Genomic DNA, 22,122 nt, shown 5'->3' with positions numbered 1-22,122 from the left:
CTGCAGCAGAGCAGAGCTGACAGTGTGACAAGAGTAACACACATAATGAACCATAACCTACCATAACCATATGAAGAATACAAAGATGCGAAGATGTGAATGTTCAATGTGAAGCTCATGAATTTTCTTCTGAACACGTAACACGACTTAGGATTACTTTCATTTTAGTTTTTTATTTATTTTATTTCCTTTTATCAAATACAAACATAAAATACATCTTTATCTTTTTCTAATTTACAATGTGTCTGTGTGTGTTCAGTCTTCCAGGAGTATATCCAGCTCCTCCAGAGGCAGCCGGAGCCGGAGTTCTTTCTCCGTCATCAGATCTACATATTCCTGCATATGCTCAGGAAACAGCTGGACTGCATCCATGTACAAGCCCTGATCACACGTACACACACACAAACACACATTTGCATTAATGCAAGTTTACATGAACATAAACAAAGAGGAATATAATTCATTTTTTGTGTTCACCCTAAACCTGTAAACTTGTGACTCACCTTGGCCCAGGGAATATTCTGTAAGGCCTCATAGAAGATCCCCCTGGCTTTATCCACCTTCCCTTCTGACATCTACAAATAAACACATACAAACACCATTACATCTTACTGATGGTCCGAGTTTAAACGTCCAAATCTGCAAATTACACAAAGTTTCAGTTGGCTGGTCTGACACTTTTAGCTCCAAGTCAATATTTGGACAATAGGAAAAGAAGTAGGTACAGGTTTTACATGATCAAAAGAAGAGCATATTTGTGTTTTAAATATTCAAAAAAAAATACCGTTATATCAATTCTACACATACATTTATCAAAAACAATAATTGACGGAGATGATTAGACTTGTGTTCATTTTGGACTGCTATCATTACCAATACATTTAAGTCAGTGGAGCGTCCTAACATGAGTAATCAACATGAGTGTGCTGTTTGCCATCTCACCAGGAAGTGCATGTACATCCTCCAAAGTAAAGGACAGTGAGCACCCATCTCTGTTGCTGTGGCGTTTTCAAACAGTCCACGGATACGGTTGCTGAGGCCATTCTCTGGTAGGATGGGCAACGCAGCGTCGTGGCAATAAGACCTGTAGAGGCAAGATTTGGTTTTTAAAAGTAACTTAGATGTAGTGTTTTTGTGAATTGTGAACTTTTAAAAAGGGAAATGTGTATGTTTTCCTAGCTAACTTACTAAAAGAAAGAAAGAAAGAAAGAAAGAAAGAAAGAAAGAAAGAAAGAAAGAAAGAAAGAAAGAAAGAAAGAAAGAAAGAAAGAAAGAAAGAAAGACCATATGATGACGATAGCATCTTGATTGTATTTAAGTTGTTGTGTTCTCAGGTAACCCGAGTGCAGGAAAACCCACAACTCCCCATCATCCTCTCTTCTCACCTCTGAGCAGCGTCCACCAGCTGCTTCCTTTGTTGTTCAGCTACAATGGCAAAGAGGCGTGGCACCACACTGCTGTTGTCCCTGGTTACAGAGTGAAAAAAGCGACGCGCCCGTCCGGCGCTATGGTAACGGTTCTCCACCTGAAAACGGATCGCAGGGATTGAGGGTCACCGTGACAAACTAGTAAACAAACACAGATTCTTAACTGGAGAAGTGGAGAGAGAGTTGAGAGGAACACATCTGTAGAAGAAACTCATTCTGAATGACTCAGTTTAATGATTAAAGGTGAAAAATGAATTTGAGCCCACTATGGGTCTTAAAATTTGTGTAATTACTCATCTATCAGACGATGTAGCCCAAACTTTGTGCAAAATTCTATTTTCAAGTAAATCCAGGGTGAAAGTGGGGTAGTTTATTTTCGCATTGGATAGTGCAGGCGCACAAATTATGCGTCACGTTGCTCACGATTCATCAGCCAATGATATCAGGTATCAAACGTCTGAGAAAAACGAGGGGTATGATGGAGGAGAGTCATCCACCACCACCAACACAAAACTCTCCTCCACTCTCCTCCTCCAGATCCCTGCGCTCCATCACTTAGCCTCGCTAGCTAAGTTAGCAAGCTATGACGTAGCTAGCCTACTAGCTAACAGTGCACACACACCAAGCTGGACAACATCCAATCTAATTCCTTCGAAACACTGTGTCCCACCCCAAACATTGAATATACCGCCCGCTTGATAACGCCCAATCAAATTTGTTTTCCTTACTCAACTCGTGGAAGGAGAAACAGGACAAACAGCCATTTCTGAACATCTTTAAAAAATAATGAGCATAGTTTTAGCATCCTAGCTCACCTGTACATATATGCTCCAGAGAGGGGCGCTGCTGGGCCACGTGGACAGGGCAGAGGTCAACATTTGCCTCAGTGTTGCCAGTGGAAACACGCTGACAGTGTTTTGGTGCCTCAGTAAGGCTGCCTGCTGGACGGCTAACACCTGACACTCAGAGGCCAGCTGACTGACATACAGCCTGCTGCTCTGACCGGACTCGGCTGCTGAGCTCTTAGCAGCAGCAGCAGCAGCGATGGCCAGGTTAGCTTCCTCTTGACTGTTGAGCTGCTTGTCCAGTGTGTGATGAAGCTGCTCCATCTGCTCTCTGGCCTGGCTGTAGACGGCATTAGCTGCCTGGATGCCCACTGTGAGGAACTGGAACAGAGCGTAGCAGCCGACCACGCCACTCAGCCTCAGCTCCTCCTGACCTAGGGATATAGAAACATGAGATTAGAAATGAATCAAATCAATAATTGATCATCTGAGCCCCATGTTTAAAGGGGAAAGACTTTTCAGATGGACTTTTTGGGATTAGTACTCATACCACCCCCTGCAACAGACTGGATGTTTTAGCCTAACTTGGAAAAACAAACTGTTTTTTGCCGTACAGGAATCAGAAAATCCACCGCACTGCAGAGGCTTTAGCTATCAATCAGGTTGACAAATATTTGTATAATTTCAGATAAATCTATTAATTTTGTATAATTTGAGCCTCAATAGCCAATTGTTAAAGACAAAATCAGTGTTGTTCCACTTACAAATTATATGTATGACACGTTACTACTGACTATTTTCCAAACCATGTCACTTTTTGGGGTGAGCTTAAAGGGGACCCACAATGCTCATTCCAGAGGCTTTTAATGTGATATTGGACCCCAGTGGGGGGATCTGATCTCAGAGCTGCCTGAAACTGTACCCAGGGATTACTTCAACACCCACCAACCTCATGATATGGTTCTTCCACATCCTCTAAAGCTGATCCAACATTTTAAACATATTTATTAGTCCAAAAAGCTGGAAAACATAATATGTCCACTTTATGATGAGAGGAACTAATTAAGCAGAAATTTTAAAACAGTGATGGTGCTTGGTGGTCGGGTTGTTAAGAGCATGTCCCATGTTGGCAATGCCCAATGCAGTGATCGCTGAATGGGGACTCCCAACTGTGACAATTTGGGTAACACTTTGTTACACAAAATTAGAGTAGTTACTGAGGAATGAATGAGGAACTATTGACAAACTAATAAGTAGTTACTGAGGAATTAAGGTACACAAAAGTACCCCAAAACAACTCTGTTTCATAACTTTCTGTTATTATCTCATAACATGGTGAATGTGCAGGTCACAACTTGTCCACCAGAGTGTTTTGGAGTTGTTGGATTGTGTATTTGATGAGTTTGATGAGGGAAACCAAGAAATCCCATTAGCCTCCGTAGTGTAGCTCTGAGCAGCTTGTATCTCTGCCCCGCTGATCTAAAAACAGCTTGCACCGACAATTAAAAATAATGAACCTACTGCTAAAACTATAGGGATTATGGCAATGGTCCAATTTGACAAAATGTTGAACTATCCCTTTAATAAGTCAAAACATGCTAACCTGAACAAACAGATCAACTAACAGATGAAAAACACAGATGTTGTTGAGGGAATGAACCTTTTCTGTTGCCGTGGACCTGGTCCAGCGCCGACAGGTTGGCCGTCACCGTCTGTTCATACGTCTTCCTGGCTTTCAGGACGGACACGGGAGAGACGGACTGAGACGACGAGAAAGTTCCCTCTGCCAGTCTGGTTAACACCGCCACGGCCGGGGACGCGGTGACGTCGGTCAGACCCCCTCTGCTCGCGCCCGCTCCATCCTCCACCTCCAGCTGGGACCACAGCAGACACAGCTCACAGAGGGAGGGGCTGCTCAGCCCTTTGGCCCCGCCCCCTATCGTCGTTGCCGTGGAGAAGACTTTGCGAGCTTCGTCGGGGTTCCCCAGCATCCACTCCAGGTGGGCGTACTCCCGCCACAGCACCAGCGACGAGCGGTTGTCCGGTTCTTTGAGCAGTCGCTTGGCAACTCGCTTGCTGCGTTTACCCTGGGAGCGGAGGCGCTTTTTGTTGCCGGTAGACAAACAGTGCAGGACCTGACACAGAGACACAGATAAGCCCATAAATGCTAATGTTAGACACTTTATTTGAAGTTAATATATTCAAAAAATGATCATAATGAGAGTTTCTCACTTTGAGCTTCTCATACTGCATCCAGCTGAGAGACAGAGCGGCTCGGTGGGGGGGAGGGAGGGAGGGTTGGACCATAGTCAACACGTTAGTGACAAACCTCTCACCCTGCTTTCCCAGCCCCACCCACTTCCTGCTTCCCTGAAGAGTGGTCATGTGGCCCACAGAGTTAACCCCCGGGTTAGGCAGATTGTGGGAGGTCAGGGGACGCTGGGGCTCATTACCTAGAATGTGACAACACCTTCATTTAAAGGGATAGTTTGGCAAAATCCTTTCCATCCATTGCCATAATCCCTATAGTCACAGCAGTAAGTTCGTTACCTTTAATTGTCGGTACAAGCTGTTTTTAGATCGACGGGGCAGAGATATAAGCTGCTCAGCTAACGCTACTGAGGCAAATGGTATTTCTGGGTTTCCCTCACCAAACTCATCAAATACACAATCCAACAACTCCAAAACGCTCTTGTGGACTGGTTTGCTCAGCCGTGTCTGGGATGTAGTTTCGGCTACGCATTTGCCTCGAAAACAACTCGCGTTTTGGAGTTGTTGGATTGTGTATTTGATGAGGGAAAGGCGAAAATACTGCGCACCACGCAAAGCTCACGTCTCTGCCCCACTGATCTAAAAATAGCTTACATCGACAATTAAAGGTAACAAACCTACTGCTGTGACTATAGGGATTATGGCAATGGGCGAATTTGCCAAAATGCTGAAACATCCCTTTAATTAATATGCATTAAAGTATTAGATCAAATTAGATTTAATATGGTATGTAGTATGATTCTCTCTGGCTGTATTTTTACCCTGAATGAGTAAAGACAGGTTCTCCAGCAGCAGGCCGGGCTGGCAGGGGGCAGCGGAGAGCACGGGGTCCACAGGCAGCCCCAGGAAGGACAGGAAGTGGAGAAGAAGACGGAGCTGGAGCTCCGGTGAAGACAGACAAATCATGGATGGGCCGATGTCATCAAATAACACCTGGAATTGAAGAGGAGATGGAAATTAATGTAAATCCAGTTCCAAACAAGCATTACATGAACACAGACACTTTACACTGCATCTTATACTTGTAACAGACTTATACATCGCACAAAGGTTTTCCACCAGTCCGTCTGTGTCTGTGTGTCCAGCAGCGTGTACCTGTCTGTCCGGGTCCTCACAGTCCTCCTCTGATTGGCCCTTGGCTTTGTCAGGTCTCCATGGCAACCAGTGAGCCGCTTCACGGGATGACTCCACGTCCAGCCACACCGTTCCTCTGGGCTGGCTCCGGTCCTTCACCTCCTCCTCCTCCTCCTCTTCCTCCTCGTCGTCGTCATCTGTGAACACACATAAAAACATGACATTCAGTTTCATTGTTATTGTCCTAGCACAAAAATAATCTATTTAGAGATTATTATGGGATCCACATGAACACTTTGCACCGAGGGCCTCTGTGTACGTCTGTGTGTTGTACCTGCATTGGGCTGTAACCATCCACCACGCTCCTGTTGCAGCATCCAGGCTTTCCAGCCTCTGGCCCCCAACTCCCCAACTCTGGCCTCACCACTGTCCCAGAACGGCTCAAAGAACTCAACCTGCACAAACACACACATTTATTTATTTAGCATTTCTAATCAATGAAAAAAATGAAAATACAAGGAGCACACATTTCTACAATTCCTGACATATTTTAACGGGGACATATTATAGAAATATAACTTTTTGAAGGCTCTTTAACATATATTTGGGTGTTTGTCTTGCCTTCTGGCCCCCAAAATGTGAAAACTGACAAAAAAAAACTGTAATGTGCAGACTCCCTAGGTTGAAATCCATGTGGTTTCATGAGCTGTTCCCTCAGTTGTCTTCCAGTGATGTAACTAGGATTCGAATTTGCATAACTCCACCCCTACCTGTACCGGTAGAAGGGGCGGGGCAAGTAGCGGTTCATTTGCATTTAAAGGGACAGGCACTGAAACCAGCCGTTCTGAACAGGGCTGTTTTGAGAGGATTAAAAGAACTGTGATGTTTGATCCTTGGGGTATTTTGACCAAAGCATGTCACACACATGTCTTTAAGACACCTGGGAACTATTTTCATTTGTGGGGAAGGGGCTTATGTGTCTCCTTTAATTCATTTTTAAATGAGACATTTGGTATGACTCTCCTCTCTCTCTTAGGTTTGTTGCAACCAGACCAACACACCAACCTGCTGCTTGGTGGAGAGTTTCTGTACGCTGTCAGGTTTGTAAAAGGTGAAGTCCATCATGGCCTGAAACAGAGAAAGCGCCTTCTCAGAGTGACCAGCCTGACGCAGGAAGTGACACTGCTGGGTGAAGATACCTGGAAATAAATAGACAACAGTGTGAATTAAGCATCGAGCTGAGCACACAGATGTTTTGTTTATTTCCTCAAACAAATAAGAGTTGAGGGGGAAAAAAGGACTGAGACTGGTTGTTATGACAGAAGAAATGGTACAAACTGGGCTGACTCTACTGAGGGAAACTAATCTACTACTCAGTCCCCGGTGGAAAAGTCAAGTCTGTTACCCAACATGTCCTCCTCCATCCCTGGCAGGGCCGGGTGAGACACCATGCTGCCGTCCCGGACGGCGCCGAGCGTGCTCAGACACTTCCCGTAGGCAGCGTGGACCTTCGTCACTGTGAAGTTGCTGTAGAAGCTCTGGGTGAAGAGCAAATACTCCTTCCACAAGGGGGCACTGTTTGGATGGAGGAACACCTGAGGTACAACAAATAACAGAGATAACAAAGTGTCAGAGGCTGCAAATGCTCAAATGATATAAAGTGAAATAAAACAGTAGTTTGTGACATCACATATAGTGTGTTTCTCCACCAGGGGTACTTAGACCACTTGGTGTAATTGCAAGAGGTACTTTAAATGATAGATATATAATTTCATTGAGTGACCTTTACAGACATTTATCATTTTACTAAAATAGTGACCAAAGCCATCATTATTGCCTAAACAGCAGAAGCTAAGCTAAGGCATTTTCCCAGTCCCAAATGTTTGTTTTTTTGTTTGTTTTTTAAAGGTACAGTATGTAAGAAATCTAAAAAATCCGTAAAATCCTCCTAATATGTCACAGAGACTCAGGAATAATGTTCATATAACATGATGAACTCACCAACAACAATAGTACAGCCAGAGTATTCGCATTAAAAAAATTTTTTTGCAGACTGCAAATCATGTTTATGTTTTGAATTTGCGTGTTTACATGTTGCGCCACCTAGCCCTCTCTCCCAGTCACGGCGGCGTCAGTGGCGTTTCAGCCTCAGTCTGCTTCCACTGAGCTGCCGCTACGACTGGGAGAAAAAATGAGATCACTGTGTTTTGAATTTGACTACAGTAACCGTTTTTGGCCACATTCTTACATATTGCACCTTTAAGTATATTTTTAGGCTTTTTTTTTGCCTTTATTTGATAGCATAGTAGAGATAGACAGGAAAGGGGGAGGCAGAGAGAGGGGGAATGACATGCAGGAAAGGGCTGCCCGACGCGGGATTCGAACCGGGGACGACTGCGTTGAGGACTGCAGCCTCTACATGGGGCGGCCGCTTTAACCACTGCGCCACGCACCGCCCGGTCCCAAATGTTTTAATGGGAAATTGGTGATATTTTAATAAGAAGCCACATTTTGATAGTTTTTATTCACTCTTGATTGTCTTTTTAAATTTACTGCATTGCACCGTTACTACAAACTCAACACTTCCTTTGCTGTTTGTTACACGTATCTGAAAAAATACAGCAGTGAACTTGCATATTTGCCTTTAATAAATATGCACCAATGCAATTAAAAAGGCTTTTTCTATTTCTGTCCAATTGGTTTGGGACTTTTTTGCCCCCCACCTCATGCCTGGGTAGTGGTAGGGGTCAGGGGGGCCCTCAGGCTTCCTAAAAAAAATATGCAGAGGGTCCAGTGCCCTAAAAAAGTTAAGAACCACGATAAATAAGAAATAAATATACATAAAACATAACATGTTACATACAGCTGTGGGTTTGGTAATTTGGATTTTACATTGTCTCTTCCCTCCCTTCAATCCCTGGTTATAAACTAAAAAATAATGATCAGATCTGATGAAAGCAGGAATGGATTTTATCATCATTATCAGCATTTATGCTACTGGCCACCAGAAGCGTAACCAGGTAACTATGTGTTTCATGACACAATGCTATAATTGTGGGTAATTCTCTGCAGTGACGGGGGCTTTTGTAAATAAAGGGCATAAAGGGCTCAGAGTGAGAGCTGGAGTCCTCATGCCCTGATGGATTTACAGCCAGAGACCGGGCCAAAGGAATACTCATACAAGGACACTGGTCATTTTTCCACTTCTCTTTGTACCAATGCAAACACACCACAGCTGTACTCGCACTGTGAGTGTGCAGCAGTGGAGGCAGTTTACATAATGAAGCACAGTCAGTTGGACTGAAGCATGTAATGACTGTGGAGACTGACCAGTTTCTTCCACTCTTTAGCCAGAGCCGAGGGCTCCCACAGCTCCTGGCAGAGCCTGAGCCTCTCCAGCTGCAGAGCGATGCACATGGGGTTGGTTTCCACGGCGCGCTCCGCGATGCTCAGCTTCTTCTCCAGGACCGCTCGGTAAGAAGACTTCCGCCGCTCGGCCGTATCCTTATCCTGCTGAGCGTCCTCACCTCCGTACTCTGCTGAACTCACTTCATCCTGCAGAGGAGGAAGAACAACATCAGACTTCATGCTGCACAGGAAAAAACCTGAGACATGACTTTGTTGTTGAAAAGCAAAAAACTGAGTCCAGATAAATCTTAAAGAAGTTTTTATGGTGTTAGTTCTGCACCTTGGCAGAGAGAATCTACGACCTGAAGGAAGCAGTGAAAATTCCTAAAAACAAAGGGCGGGTGGTGTCGGCCAAGAGTCTATGAGCTTTTTTTTAGGGCCCATGACTTATACTGGTCTGAAATGTTGTCAAGAGTAATCCCTGTAATCCTTGTGCAGACTTTAATAATGCCTTGAATTCTATTTTTTTTTTTAACTCCTTTACCCCTGCTGTGATGGCTTTCTTTTTTTTTTTTCTGTGGATGATATGTACATACAAAACTAATAAATTCTGATCATAAAAAAAGTAAAGAAAAAAGTAAAAAGAGACAGATCATTTTTTGGGTTGTCTTTTCTAGCAACATTCCTAGCAAAATTATTTTTGGATCAGATGATAAATCGAGAAAAATGAGCATTAGTAAAGCCAAAAAATGTACCACTACTGAACCATCTGGTATGAATGACTCACAAGACTGGAGATGTTTTCTTTAATATTCACTGTTACATGTCTGTTCCCCTTTTTTCCCCCTCAGGGCGCCACCCTTCTATCCAATTTGTGTGTTGTTATGCTGAATTCTGAAGATGTGATTTAGAAATGATGCTTATGTGTTTTAAACTTTATTGCTACATTTGTATTATTGCTTTGGGTCACGTGACAAGAAGCTATTTGAACACACCCGGGAATACGAGGCGAACCTGACGACGCTACACCCGAAACGCGTTGTTTGCCACAAATAAATCACAGTAGAGTCCAATCAGTGTGCAGTTGTTTTTCACACTAAAAAAATTGATTAATTAAGCTGTATTGAATTTATGAATCTGACTGCCTGTAAATGTGAAACTTTATGAGACTGAATAGAAAACATACTACTGTACTTTACAATATTAATAATAAATTCAATGAGAGAAATTTAAATTGGATCAGATCTAAACTAATAATAATAGCTTTTGAATTGGAGGTCTAATAAGATTCTGCTCTTCTGTTCTGTTCTGATATTTTTACACACATTGAACATGCACCATTTTGTTCCATAAAGACCCATGACAGCAGTACACTGAATGTGTATTACTCCGCAGGTGAAAATAGTCCTTTACAACAGTGCTTTTGTTGCCGTTTGAGAAACATTTTTTAAACCCATAGCAGGTTTGGGAATGGGCTGAGTCTTTTTTAATGAGATCATAATGTATATCCTTGTCCCTTTATAGAGTAAGTCATATCCTTTAATATCCTTAGAGGCAAATTCTTAAAGTTGGAATTAATACTGAGCCCTGAGGTTGTAAACCACACACTGAGGAGAACAGTACTTTTAATTAAGAACAAAATATATGCACGAATATACATCACAATGCTACACCTGGGAGGAACAGATGTATTACATGGTACACGTTTATAATTGTAATTACAAGTGAAATTTAATTAACAAGCAGCATACGTAGGTTGTAAGAAAAGAAGAGTTTTCCTACCTGGTATTTGATGAAGTTTATCCACAGCTCTGTGTCTGCTGGTCGTTCTCTGAGCTGCCGGTTAAACTCTTCAGTCTTTCTGGTCATGTGTGCAGCCCTCTGCTCTGTGTATGTGTCCCGTCCCCGCTGCTCCGTCTTCTCCTCCTGTCCCTTCCCCTGCAGCCACAGGGACGTGGACGTGTCGTACACGCCCAGCGGATTGACCCATGAGGACTGCACTCTGTCACCTGCATTGACACAGTGAGAGTTTGCAGTTAGATTCTTCCTAATATGTCAAACCTGTAAAAATGGAAACTTGTGTTTTGGTGTTTTGGTTTTGGTTCTGACTCCTCTATGTGCTGTCTGCTGGAAAAAGGTCCTGAGGACTGAAACGTTGTTTCTTTTATAATAAAGTTTTTTGCAAGTGATTGGTCAGTGTGCGGGAGACCCTTTTTTTTCCTTGTTGACTCCCATGCTCCAACGCACCTATCTTTTTAAGATTCTTTTTAGGTGTGCATCGGCCTCTATACCCTGTCTGTTTGGTACCTGGAGACACAGAGCATAATGTTTATATCGTGTAGAAGCTTGGGTCATTTCTGGGAACAGGTTGTTGATCTGAAACTAGGATTTGTTGTGAATTTATCAAATATTATATTGGGTCTTAAAGGGATAGTAGCATTTTTTTTAAAAGTGGGGTTGTATGATCTACAAATAGCCCCTAAGTACTTTAATTGCAGTAGAAGACTCTCTGCACTCCTCCTGTTAGCAACGCCAGCCCATAGCCCTGCCCAGAGATTTACAACATACAGTGTTGTGAACAGACCCAAAGAAACGGCCTATTTTCGCAGCCTAAAAGAGGATTTACCTGGAAAAAAAATACACAGCTCCATTGTTCGCATAATATAATTTCTTCCAGCCCCTCAAAGTGCAGGAAAAACACAGTTTTTATTTGGACCTATAACCAACTGCTGATCGGCGGGCGCTAACCCTGGGCGGAGGGATACGTGAGTTGGTTAGGTCCAAATAAAAACTGCGTTTTTCCTGCACTTTGAAGGGCTGGAAAAAATTATATTATAGCGAACAATGGAACTGTGTATTTTTTTTCGAGATAAAACCTCTTTTAGGCCGTGAAAATAGGCTGTTTCTTTGGGTCTGTTCACAACACTGTATGTTGTAAATCTCTGGGCAGGGCTATGGGCTGGCGTTGCTAACGGGAGGAGTGCAGAGAGTCTTCTACTGCAATTAAAGTACTTAGGGGCTATTTGTAGATCATACAACCCCACTTAAAAAAAAAAAATGCTACTATCCCTTTAAAGGTCCAGTGTGTAATAATTAACTAGGTTTATTGGCAAAATCTGAATATACCCATGAATATATTTGTATAAGTGTATAATAGCTATAAAATAAAATTAGTTTGGTTTCCATAGCCTTATAATTATTCTTTTATACCTACATATACCATGGGTCTTGCTTTAGAGAGAGCAACGCCATCTTGCACCGCCATGTTTGTACGGCAGCCCGAACGGAAAATCCAGCCAATCAGAGAGCACGTTTCAAGAGTTTCAAGAGTTTCATGTTCATAAATAAACTAACAAAGAAGGCGGCGGAAGGAAAGAAGAAGGAAGAAGGAGTAGGAAACAGCAGACATATTGTAAAATGGTTTAGTTCTTCACCTCATCGCCACCGTCACTTTGCCAACGGGAGGGGCGAGTGTCGGCGAGTGAATGAGTGAGTGCTGCAAACTAGAATCTGAACGATAGGTATCACAGTTTTCCCCCCATTTTACAAAAAAACTAATTCTAACAATTGCAAAGTGGTCAATTTTCAAAACCTGGTTGAAAGATGTTGTCTTTCAACAACATGAAAGACTTTGTAAGACCGACAGAATGATCATTTTCTTGTCAGAGCTAAAGCTTTAATTAAAATGGACATTCTGGCTGATGAGGTCAAAGGGAAAGAAACCTGGAAACAACTCTGAAACTGATGGAAGGATACTAACAGTGATTGTTTAGTTTGTATAACACACTCTCATCTTTCATCATCATTTTGTGCCAGCATTGTATGTTCGAGTAAGGAATGTCTCGATTATTTCAATAAAAAAAACTAAAAACAAAGAGAATATATGAGAAAATAATAACTAATAATGTGTGAGGAATAATAATAATAAAAAAGTTTGCAGTTAGATGCAGAGAGTGTGATGAAAATGAAATGACAGTGTTGTGGTCATTTGAAGGACAAGGACCATTAAGGCCATGGTCACCTTTCTGTTCTCCGTTGTTCTGTCTCACGTCACCAACCAGGGGGAGGAAGTGGGAGGGGCTGATGACATCACTGATATCAGGGTTGGCTGGTGTTACGGGGAGAGCGGGCTCCGACCTCAGCATCTGGCGACTGACTTTAGAGAAATATCGCTCTTCTGCTTTCTTCTTGTCTTTGTGTTTCTTATTCGACTCAGACTCGTCCCAGCTGACTCCCTGTCTGCCAGGATCCAAACCCAGCGAGGAGCGGCCCTTCCTCCGATACCTGGAACACACACACAGCTTCTAAACACCGGTTCTACCTCATGTACAGGTTGACCTTTTCTCTACTTAAAGGGATAGTTCACTCAAAATTGAAATTTCACTCATTATCTACTCACCCTCATGTCGACTAAGGGCTGGGAGAAGTTTCAGAGTTATCCGTGGCTTCTCTGAGTTACAAGGGGTCTCGGCGTAGCAGTGCATGTCCATATAACGGTTGCAAATGGATACCAACTGTCTTCGTAACAAAAAGACACACCAAAAAACATCAAAATACATCCATGCTGCTCGTATGTAATGTCCGTCTTGTATTGAAGCCCTGAAATGCGAAATTGTTCCGAAAAAAATTAAATAAGTCTATTTTTCAAGCTTGTTTTGTAGCGGAAGCTTCTCGAAGCTCCTCTTCCTGGTCCGTCAGTGCGATTACTGGCGCCAGCCGCTGAAAACAAGCTTGAAATATAGACTTATTTAATTTTTTTCTGAAGAATTTCTTATTTTGGGGCTTCAATATAAGACAGACATTACATACGAGCAGCATGGAGGTATTTGGATGTTTTTTGGTGTGTCTTTTTGTTATGAAGACAGTTGGTATCCATCTGCAACCGTTATATGGACATGCACTGCTACGCCGAGACCCCCTGTAACTCAGAGAAGCCACGGAGGACTCTGAAACTTCTCCCAGCCCTTAGTCGACATGAGGGTGAGTAGATAATGAGTGAAATTTGAATTTTGGGTGAACTATTCTTTTAAAGGGACAACGAGGAGTTTCTCCATCGGCAGAACGAAAAATTCTGCGACAATAAAAAAGTCTCATATTAATGTGGATGAATCTACGCTACCCACACTTGTTAATAGGCCCATTTTCGATAAATATATCGATGAATGAAAACATGAGTCTGTCTTGCGCCGGTCAAAGAATTTCACAGTGCGCGCGGAGGCTCATAAATGAAGTGTGAAAACGCTTCGCTTTTCCAAAACTCCTCGTTGTCCCTTTAACATTCAAAGATCCAGAGAACAATTCCCCTTCTGAACAGTAAGTGATGAGGCAGCTAATAAGCACTGGCAGGGCGCGTTACCTTGCAACATCTCCTCTGTACAGGGACTTGTACGTCCAGTTGGCAGCGTCTGCTTTATGGTCCACACAGAACAGATGCTGTGAGGGCGACTGGAGGTCGTCCAGCCAGGAGAAACTACTGGCTACTGGAGCAGCCTGTGATCTGACACACACAACCACACACACACAGCAACAATGAGAACAGAGGAGAGGCTGGTGTGCAAGTTTATTATCTGTGCTTGTGAGTGTGTGAGTGTGTGTGTCTCTACCTTTTTTCCTCTCCCTCTCTTTTGAGGTCACTGGGGAAGATGATGTCGGAGTCAGACCCACTGCTGTCTGAACGCCTCTCACTCTTCTTTTTGTGTTTTTTCTTCTTTTTCTTCTTCTTTTCACTCTTGTTTTTCTTCTTTTTGGAGGGGACGACGTCCTCTTCTTCCCTGTCCTCCTCCAGAGACTTCACCTCTCTGTCTACACTTGAGGATCATAAAGATAATTTCACGATAATGAGAATCCAAGCACATTTGAAATGAATTTTTTTTTCTTTTATTAGATTATGACTAATTTCAACATATTAAATAATTAAATATATATTAAATATCACATATAAGAATAAATAAATAAAAGGAATAAGAGCATAACAAACAGGATCAAAAATAAGTAATACATAATGACAATGACTTTCAGATGAACGTAAGTAATAAGAAGAAATTTGAAATATCCAAGTTGTGTACTTGACAATGCATGATAGAAATCAAATCACAGTCTCCAAACAGACACTACTAGCTTTTCGTTCTTTACCTTGATTCCTTCTTCTCTAAAAAGCGCCTGTGAAGAGAGAGAGCCTCCCCGGTCTGAAAGCTCCTGTTGCTCAGCCAGTCTAACTCTGAGAGGAGAGAGGGGACGTTAGGCATGTTACACAGGGATCAGGAGGATGATGAGGGTGAAGGTGATCATCAGCTGATGCATGCAGTCAATACACTTCTCTCACTACTCAAGGGGGCATGGGACTAGGGCCACAGACAGGAGAGGTATCCTCCATAAGTCTTTGAACTTGTGCTTTCTCAGGGCAAAAAGCCTTGCCAGTACACTAACATTTTTGCCCGTAGCAAGAATCTTAGAAATATTTTAGCTCTTTATACTCAGAGAGTTCATCACAAACAACACTACCTAAATACTGTAATGTTGCAGAGCAGATGCCACCATGTTGCTGTCTTCCTTGTTCGTGTTCATGTGTAGAGTTGAACGTCCTCTTTTCTTTGACTCAGACCACCACCACAACAGAGAACAATACCAAACACATAGGCTACTGGTTGGTAGAGCTGTCTTGAACAGTAGCCTGCCCAATGGGTGACTCTATGTAACATAAGGGCAGATTCCTGGCGCTTCTCCTCGTCTGAGATAAAGAACAGGAGATAGAACACTTCATGTATCTTTTTCAACTAAATTCTCTTAAGTGATAAAACATCAACAAGACTGAGCTGCCTGCATGAGTGGATCAGACCTGTCCTCACTCAGCTGGACAGTCTGGTTTATCTGTGTTTAACATTAAGCCCCTCAGTTTGACTTGAAACTTCTCCACAGATAACGTCAGTAACACGCTGAGGTCTGCCATGACAGACACCACAGCTAACAGGAGCTAGCCTGAGTCTCTGCAGGTTTATCTTCTCTGTGTAATGACAACACGGTGGCGAACATAAACTACCGTATGTTAAACTGTGTCTGACATGAAGTCTCTCTCACCTTTAGACGAGTCTTCAACATTACCGCTCGCTGGTTCTCCAAACGCTGGAAACAGCGCCATGGCGACCTGTCTCTTGTAAACAGTCGCAGGGTTGTGACGTCATTTGAAAGTCGCCTGCCGACCAATAAGGTGAGAGTTACAAAAAGAAAAGGCAGCTCTCGTTGGGTAGTTTCATTTACATTGTTCATTCACAAATATTTACATATTTGAAACGTAAAATCGAAGGCTTTATTGGTATAAAAAGAAGTTATACAGTAATTTAATTATATTACAACTTTTATAATTTTTCTGAAAAATAAATCTTTTTTTCTTTTTTTTGGCTTTTATGTTTTCATTTCAAGTTTTATGGGAGACCTTTAGATTTCTCTTTGATGAAAAATGTTCCTACTATTCATTTGTTCTGCATAGGTTCCCCATTCAGTTCTGCATCTGTCAATACAATTTTGCAGAGAACGTTTAACAGAGTTTTTCTCCCACAGTGTGTGAAACCCTCAGACAATGAATGAAGGACTGAACTTTAATGACAAATCTGGTGTTAGTCTAAGTTCTTCTGACTGTCGAAATGTAAAAGGAGGAGGGACATAATACACATATTTTTCCAGTAGCAGATTAATAGGCTACATGTTTGGACATGTACTGTAATGTGGTGGCACAAAGAGCTCAATGCACTGCAACATAAGAAAACACATCCAACCTAATTTAGGGAAATTATTTATGATGACTGTTAACTGGTTTTTGGAGGAGAACAAATCTTTTTCAGGCCTCAGTCAGCCAGTATTCTATAAGATCTATTCTGGATCATACCACAAACACAACACAGTTGCTTTGTATTTCTCCAGTTTGTGAGTCTTTGTGGTTTGTTGCTTTTGATGTTGCTGTGGTGAGGATTTGTGGGGGAAATCACTGAAGCTCCTCTCCTTCCACCAGGCTGACAGTATAAAGGATTTGAGCCCATGTCCTGAGCTGGGTCCATTACTTTTTTGTCGCTTGGAGACACTTCCATAGAGTCGAGTATATTTGCAGAATGTGGACAGACGGGACTCAGGACAGAGGACACACTAAATGCTTGCGTTTTTGATCTCTTTATGGTGTTTGATACAACTAGAATACACTGAGTGGGATCAGCTTTATCCTTTGAGGTCTACCTGATTTTTATTTCAAGATATTTATTTACATTCTAACATTTCCCTTGTTAAGAGGACAATCTTCATATTTTCAAATCTAACAGGATCTAATTATTTGTCATTTCTAATCATCAATAAATACATAGGCCTTTGAATTAGACCCAATCTAAAGATGCCAACTGCACACGATTCCTACCATCTGTTCTCATTTTTACTGACTACAACCTATTTGATTCACTTTTGTATATCAGTGGTCGCCCCCATATTCATGAACAATTAATTTGTCACTATACCACCCAGTGGGGAAGTTTTCACACCGAGACCTCCCTGCTGAATCTCTGGATGAGTTCCTCTACAGCACTGTTCAGACTCAATGAGGAGGAGGACTTGTTTTTAAAGACATGAGGGGTTTATTCCATATTTTAAAGAAATTATTGAAACTGTCATATTCAAGTGTTGGTAATGTAGAAAAAAAAAAAAAAACTAATTCCAGACAATCACAAATTATTCATTTACAGGTATTTTCAACCTACGTAACACACCAGCTTTCAGACATTATGGACCATATAATGGTCAGGTGCAGAAATCCACTTACCATTACAGTACATGTGATAACCTCTAGACACTGATGCAGGAAAAATCTACAACTTATACAAGGACACACGAATGGATTTGACTGACTTCTCAAAACGAAAGATTCATTCTTTGCATGTCAACATTAAAAGAATGTAAAAGGCTTTTTAAAGTGGTGTATGCTCAATAAAAAAAATGTTTTACAATGGAAGTGGTGGGAGTCTCACTCTCAGTAGCAAAAAAACAGCCTCCACATGTAGTTTATTTATGGCAAACATTGGTTATTGTCTCCACCCAGCTCCATGTAACCACACAGACAGCAACTCTACCAATACCAATACAGTTTTAAAATATAGCCACAGAAAGTCTGTTGAGTATTATGAAAAAGTACAGTGACCAGCGGCGGCGGAGTCCAAAAGGAACGGAGAAAGTTCCTGCACCTGAAGGCTGTGTATGTGTAAGTCAGTGATGCAACTCTTCAACAACCGTGAAGCTCTGTCGCTATAACGCCGGCCTCCCGTTCAGTTTGTCATGCATGAGCGCGATGGCCCCGCCCGTGAAGTCTCTGAGAACCTGCACCGTCTCCCGCTGGAGCTGCAGCGACTCCCGCACGAACTCCTGCTGCGTCTCGGCCAGCTGCTGCACCGACTCCGACAGCAGCTCCAGGGAGCGCGACACCGTCTCCAGCAGGATGTTGGTGGCGTGCTGCTCCTGGAGGCTCAGCGACGCGTTGTGCAGCATGCTGTCCCTAGTGTTCAGCGGGGGCGGCTGGCCGGATGTCGACGACGTAGAAGGTACCGTGGGCGGCCCTTGTTGTTTTTGGATGCCGTTGTTTCCTAGGTGATCCTCCGTTGGTTTCGCTGTTTGACTGGAAGGGGGCAGGTCTTCCCTTTGGTCTTCGTCCGAGTCTCCGTACGCGGTTTCGGTATCTTGAAACACAGAAAAAAAAGGTTCATCAGTGTCTTAAACATAATGCCAGGTGTTTCTTCACCTGTATCCAATATGTGACCACTCACCTTCCCCTCCAGGGACTTCATACTGAACATCAAAGGCTGTTTGGGATGAATCCCCTGCAATATCCACATAAAACTATTTGAATACATTACTCCTCAATCAGCTCTTAATGAAGCTATTACAATTAACAGTTATTCTGAAACAGCAGTCACCTAGAATATTGACTTATATCTCCAGAAACATGACACCTAAGGTGAGTACCACTATGGTTGGATAGAACTGAAAACTTTTATTGTAACTATATGACTGTGGTTGAGGGTATAGCTTTTATGTAATATTATCTGTGTACGTTTTGTTTTGTATGTACGTATAATGCCAATCATGTGTTGTATGTATGTTTTTTGGTTTGTGTCTGCTCTATATTGTATTGTGTTTCAGTTATACTGTATTGTGTTTGTATTGTATTTTCTGCTATGGACTCTTAGAAGATGAGCCCAACTGGGTTACAGGGTTTCCGCGGGTCATTAAAAAGCATTTAAAGTCATTAATATATTTTGCTAAAATTAAGGCCTTAAATGGCATTAAAAGGAATTAAATTGATTGATTCATACAGTGAGATTTTGATATCATTACATCCCTATAGAGCACAAAGAGCAGAAAAATAGGGGAATTATACAGTTAATCTACAGTAAAATTAAACGTGGGTGAAGAAATGGAGAATTTTCTAAATTTATATTTTTGTGGTGGTGGCAGGCTACTGTTGACTTTTCTTTTCTAATGGCAAAAATCAGAATCGGCAGGTCAGGCTTTTTAAAAATTGGTGTTTGGCCAGAAAATTGCAGTCGGTGCACCCCTATTGGTGTGATAAACATGCAGAACCAAGTAATTTGGTAATTGTGTATGTGTATATAGGTAAGTGTATGTACGCACACATATAGTGTTTGCAGTCACGGGCATTAAAAATGTTTGAAATGGCATTAAAAGGCATTAAATTAGATTTGCTTGTACCTGCAGAAACCCTGGGTTAAAAGAGATCCAAACAAACAGACAAACCTGACTGTGCAAGTCCACTCATGGTGTAAGAGGCTGGTGGAGGCATAGACGTCATGTCCAACCCACCATTCGGAGAGCTCTGCATTGCCATCATATCCTCCTCTTCCATCTCTTCTTCCTCCTCCGGCACGTCGTCGTCATCTCCCAGTGGGCCGAAGTCCCCTATGCTCTGGTCCTCATCGTCGTCCATCTCCAGGATCTGAAGCACAATTTTCTCTGTCTGATTCAGGTCTCGAGAGAGACGCGAGTTGAGGCCCCTGTTGGGGACTGTCCCGGACCGCATGGCGGCCACTTTCCTCTTGGTGTCACACTTGAGGTCAGACCATTTCTTGATGACCTCGATGACTTCCCGCTGGCACTCCCCGATCTCATTGACACGCGCAGTAATCTCTGCCCACGTCCTCTTTTTCATGTCTGTTGGTACGCCACGATTGAATTTACCTTTGGACAAAAAAAGAGAAAGAACAAAGTAAAGACCTTAAAGGGATATTTCAACATTTTGGCAAATTGGCCCATGGCCATAATCCCTATAATCATAGCAGTAGGTTTGTGACCTTGTCGGTGCAAGCTGTTTTTAGATCGGCAGGGAAAAGATACAAGCTGCTCAGCTAACACTGCAGAGAGAGGCATATGGTACTTCTGGGTTTCCCCCATCAAACTCATTAAATACACAATCCAACAACTCCAAAACTCTCGCGTCGACAAGTTGTGACCTGCACATTCACCACGCTATGAAATAATTATGGAACGTTATGAGACAGAGTCGTTTTCAAGGCAAAAAAAATGCATAGCCAGAACTACATTCCAGACATGGCTGCTCGGCAGAGTGACTTCAAAAGCTCAAGAAGCTCAGAGTATTTGCTTTGTGTGTATGTTATTATTGTTGGATTGTGTATTTGATGAGTTTGATGGGGGGGAAACCCAGAAATACCATATGCCTCTGTAGCGTTAGCTGAGCAGCTTGTATCTCTGCCCTGCCGATCAAAAACAGCTTGCACCGACAATTGAAGGTAATGAACCTACTGCTATGACTATAGCAGGATTATGGCAAAATGTTGAAATATCCATTTAATAGGATTTGCATTAAACTGTCATAGCGCCAGTGGTCAGACCATATTCAAGAATTTATCATTCAGAAATTTCTAGTAAATGGTTAAGGCATGGAAACAGTTTAATTCCCTCTGCTATCACAACCCTTCATTCACTCCACAACAAAAGCTCAAGGCAGCATCTGTCTCTTAAAGTGACACAAATCTGAGCTCTGAAAGAGAATCAAGTCTGAGAGACACATACCTACAACAACCATACGATGCTTCCTCACTTCATCCAACAGTATGTGGACTTCGCTGAAGGAGAAACGAGCTTTTCTTTTCTTGAAGCGAGTAACACTGTCTTGGCTGTAGAAAACTGGCGAAGACATCCTCCCCACAGTGTCAGTAGGTGTCCAGCTGCTGAGTCGTCTCTCCTGTGCTCTGCTCCAACTTCTTCAGCTCTCTGTAACAGGGACCAGCGGTCTGATTAACGACAGGGTTAACTTAAGAGACTCTACCGGAGTTAATGACAAATGGAACAGTCTATTCAGCTGTCACTGATCTAAGTGGTATCGATGCAGCTCAACAGCTGTGCAAGTCTGGTTGGGTGATTGGCTAACGTAGATAGCCTATAAATAAAAGAAAAAGATCAAGGTGTTATCTGAAATGTAGTTCCATGTATAGATGTGATTGTTTTCGTGTCGTTCAGCATTAGATGTTGTGCAGGTTGATTGATCTTAACAATCAACCACCGATTGGGTGAATAAACAATGGACGCTGGTTCACTCACTACACACGTACGATAGCTTGAACAGCTAACTATATCTAGCGACCATTCGTAGTTACAGTCAAACGAAATCTTTATTTACATTGTCACTGTTGTTTGTAACGAGTTCACGTCATTTATACATTGACTGCTACAATACAACATGTAGCTAACATTAGTTAGCTGTTCAGTCTCACATTAGACAACAGCCCACAGGGGTTAGGCTAGCAGTCCTTGCAGCAAGATGTTAGCTAACGCTGCGTTGGGCTCAAACGGCTAAAGAGCACCTTAATTCACACTAACCTCTCGTAACGAGGTCAACGCTGAAGACAAAAACAGCGAACGAGATTATGAACATACCGCCAAGTCTAGGGAACTCAGATATAGTCCATAAACGTGAAGATAAAGTTCCCTCAACGCCAAGGTAGCTACTGTCAAGCTAACCACCGTGAAGCTAACGCTACACGAAACACTTCCGGTTATCGCCGGTGGGTCGTTACAGCACAGCTAACCACCGTGAAGCTAACGTGACGTTAGTTTGACTGAATTGGTGTCACTCACATTGTATAATTTTTCACGTGCACTTTATGGAAATTATAATAAAAATCTGGCGATTCCGCTGTTTGTTATCTCTTACATTT

General features: G+C 42.5%; 2 protein-coding genes across 5 annotated transcripts; both read right to left on the bottom strand.

Moving 5' to 3' along the window:
• Positions 1-238: 238 nt before the first annotated feature.
• Positions 239-16,135, bottom strand: nrde2 (NRDE-2, necessary for RNA interference, domain containing). Its single transcript, XM_083986161.1, has 19 exons — positions 15,980-16,135; positions 15,038-15,122; positions 14,509-14,712; positions 14,262-14,402; positions 12,927-13,189; positions 10,688-10,914; positions 8,888-9,112; positions 6,963-7,152; positions 6,623-6,756; positions 5,892-6,012; positions 5,579-5,754; positions 5,245-5,416; positions 4,445-4,665; positions 3,873-4,347; positions 2,243-2,646; positions 1,386-1,525; positions 943-1,084; positions 504-575; positions 239-381 (listed from the first exon to the last, which is right to left on the bottom strand). The coding sequence occupies exons 1-19, from the start codon at positions 16,038-16,040 to the stop codon at positions 256-258; spliced, it is 3,579 nt and encodes a 1,192-aa protein (XP_083842287.1). The 5' UTR covers positions 16,041-16,135; the 3' UTR covers positions 239-255.
• A 1,403-nt stretch (positions 16,136-17,538) lies between these two features.
• On the bottom strand, positions 17,539-21,940 carry LOC310997461 (uncharacterized protein). 4 transcript variants are annotated; one of them, XM_083987165.1, is made up of 5 exons: positions 21,842-21,940; positions 20,978-21,178; positions 19,685-20,125; positions 18,694-18,747; positions 17,539-18,606 (listed from the first exon to the last, which is right to left on the bottom strand). In XM_083987165.1, the coding sequence occupies exons 2-5, from the start codon at positions 21,102-21,104 to the stop codon at positions 18,179-18,181; spliced, it is 1,050 nt and encodes a 349-aa protein (XP_083843291.1). In that variant the 5' UTR covers positions 21,105-21,178; positions 21,842-21,940; the 3' UTR covers positions 17,539-18,178. The 4 variants fall into 4 exon arrangements, with proteins under 4 accessions (XP_083843291.1, XP_083843292.1, XP_083843293.1 ...); XM_083987166.1 differs by having other exon boundaries at positions 20,978-21,198; positions 21,842-21,930; XM_083987167.1 differs by lacking the exon at positions 21,842-21,940 and adding an exon at positions 21,513-21,633.
• Between the last annotated feature and the right edge of the window lie 182 nt (positions 21,941-22,122).

Source organism: Trachurus trachurus, assembly GCF_905171665.1.
Source record: "Trachurus trachurus genome assembly, chromosome: 14".
In the NCBI taxonomy this organism is placed as follows: Eukaryota; Metazoa; Chordata; class Actinopteri; order Carangiformes; family Carangidae; genus Trachurus; species Trachurus trachurus.
This window is presented reverse-complemented; position numbering and strand designations above follow the sequence as displayed.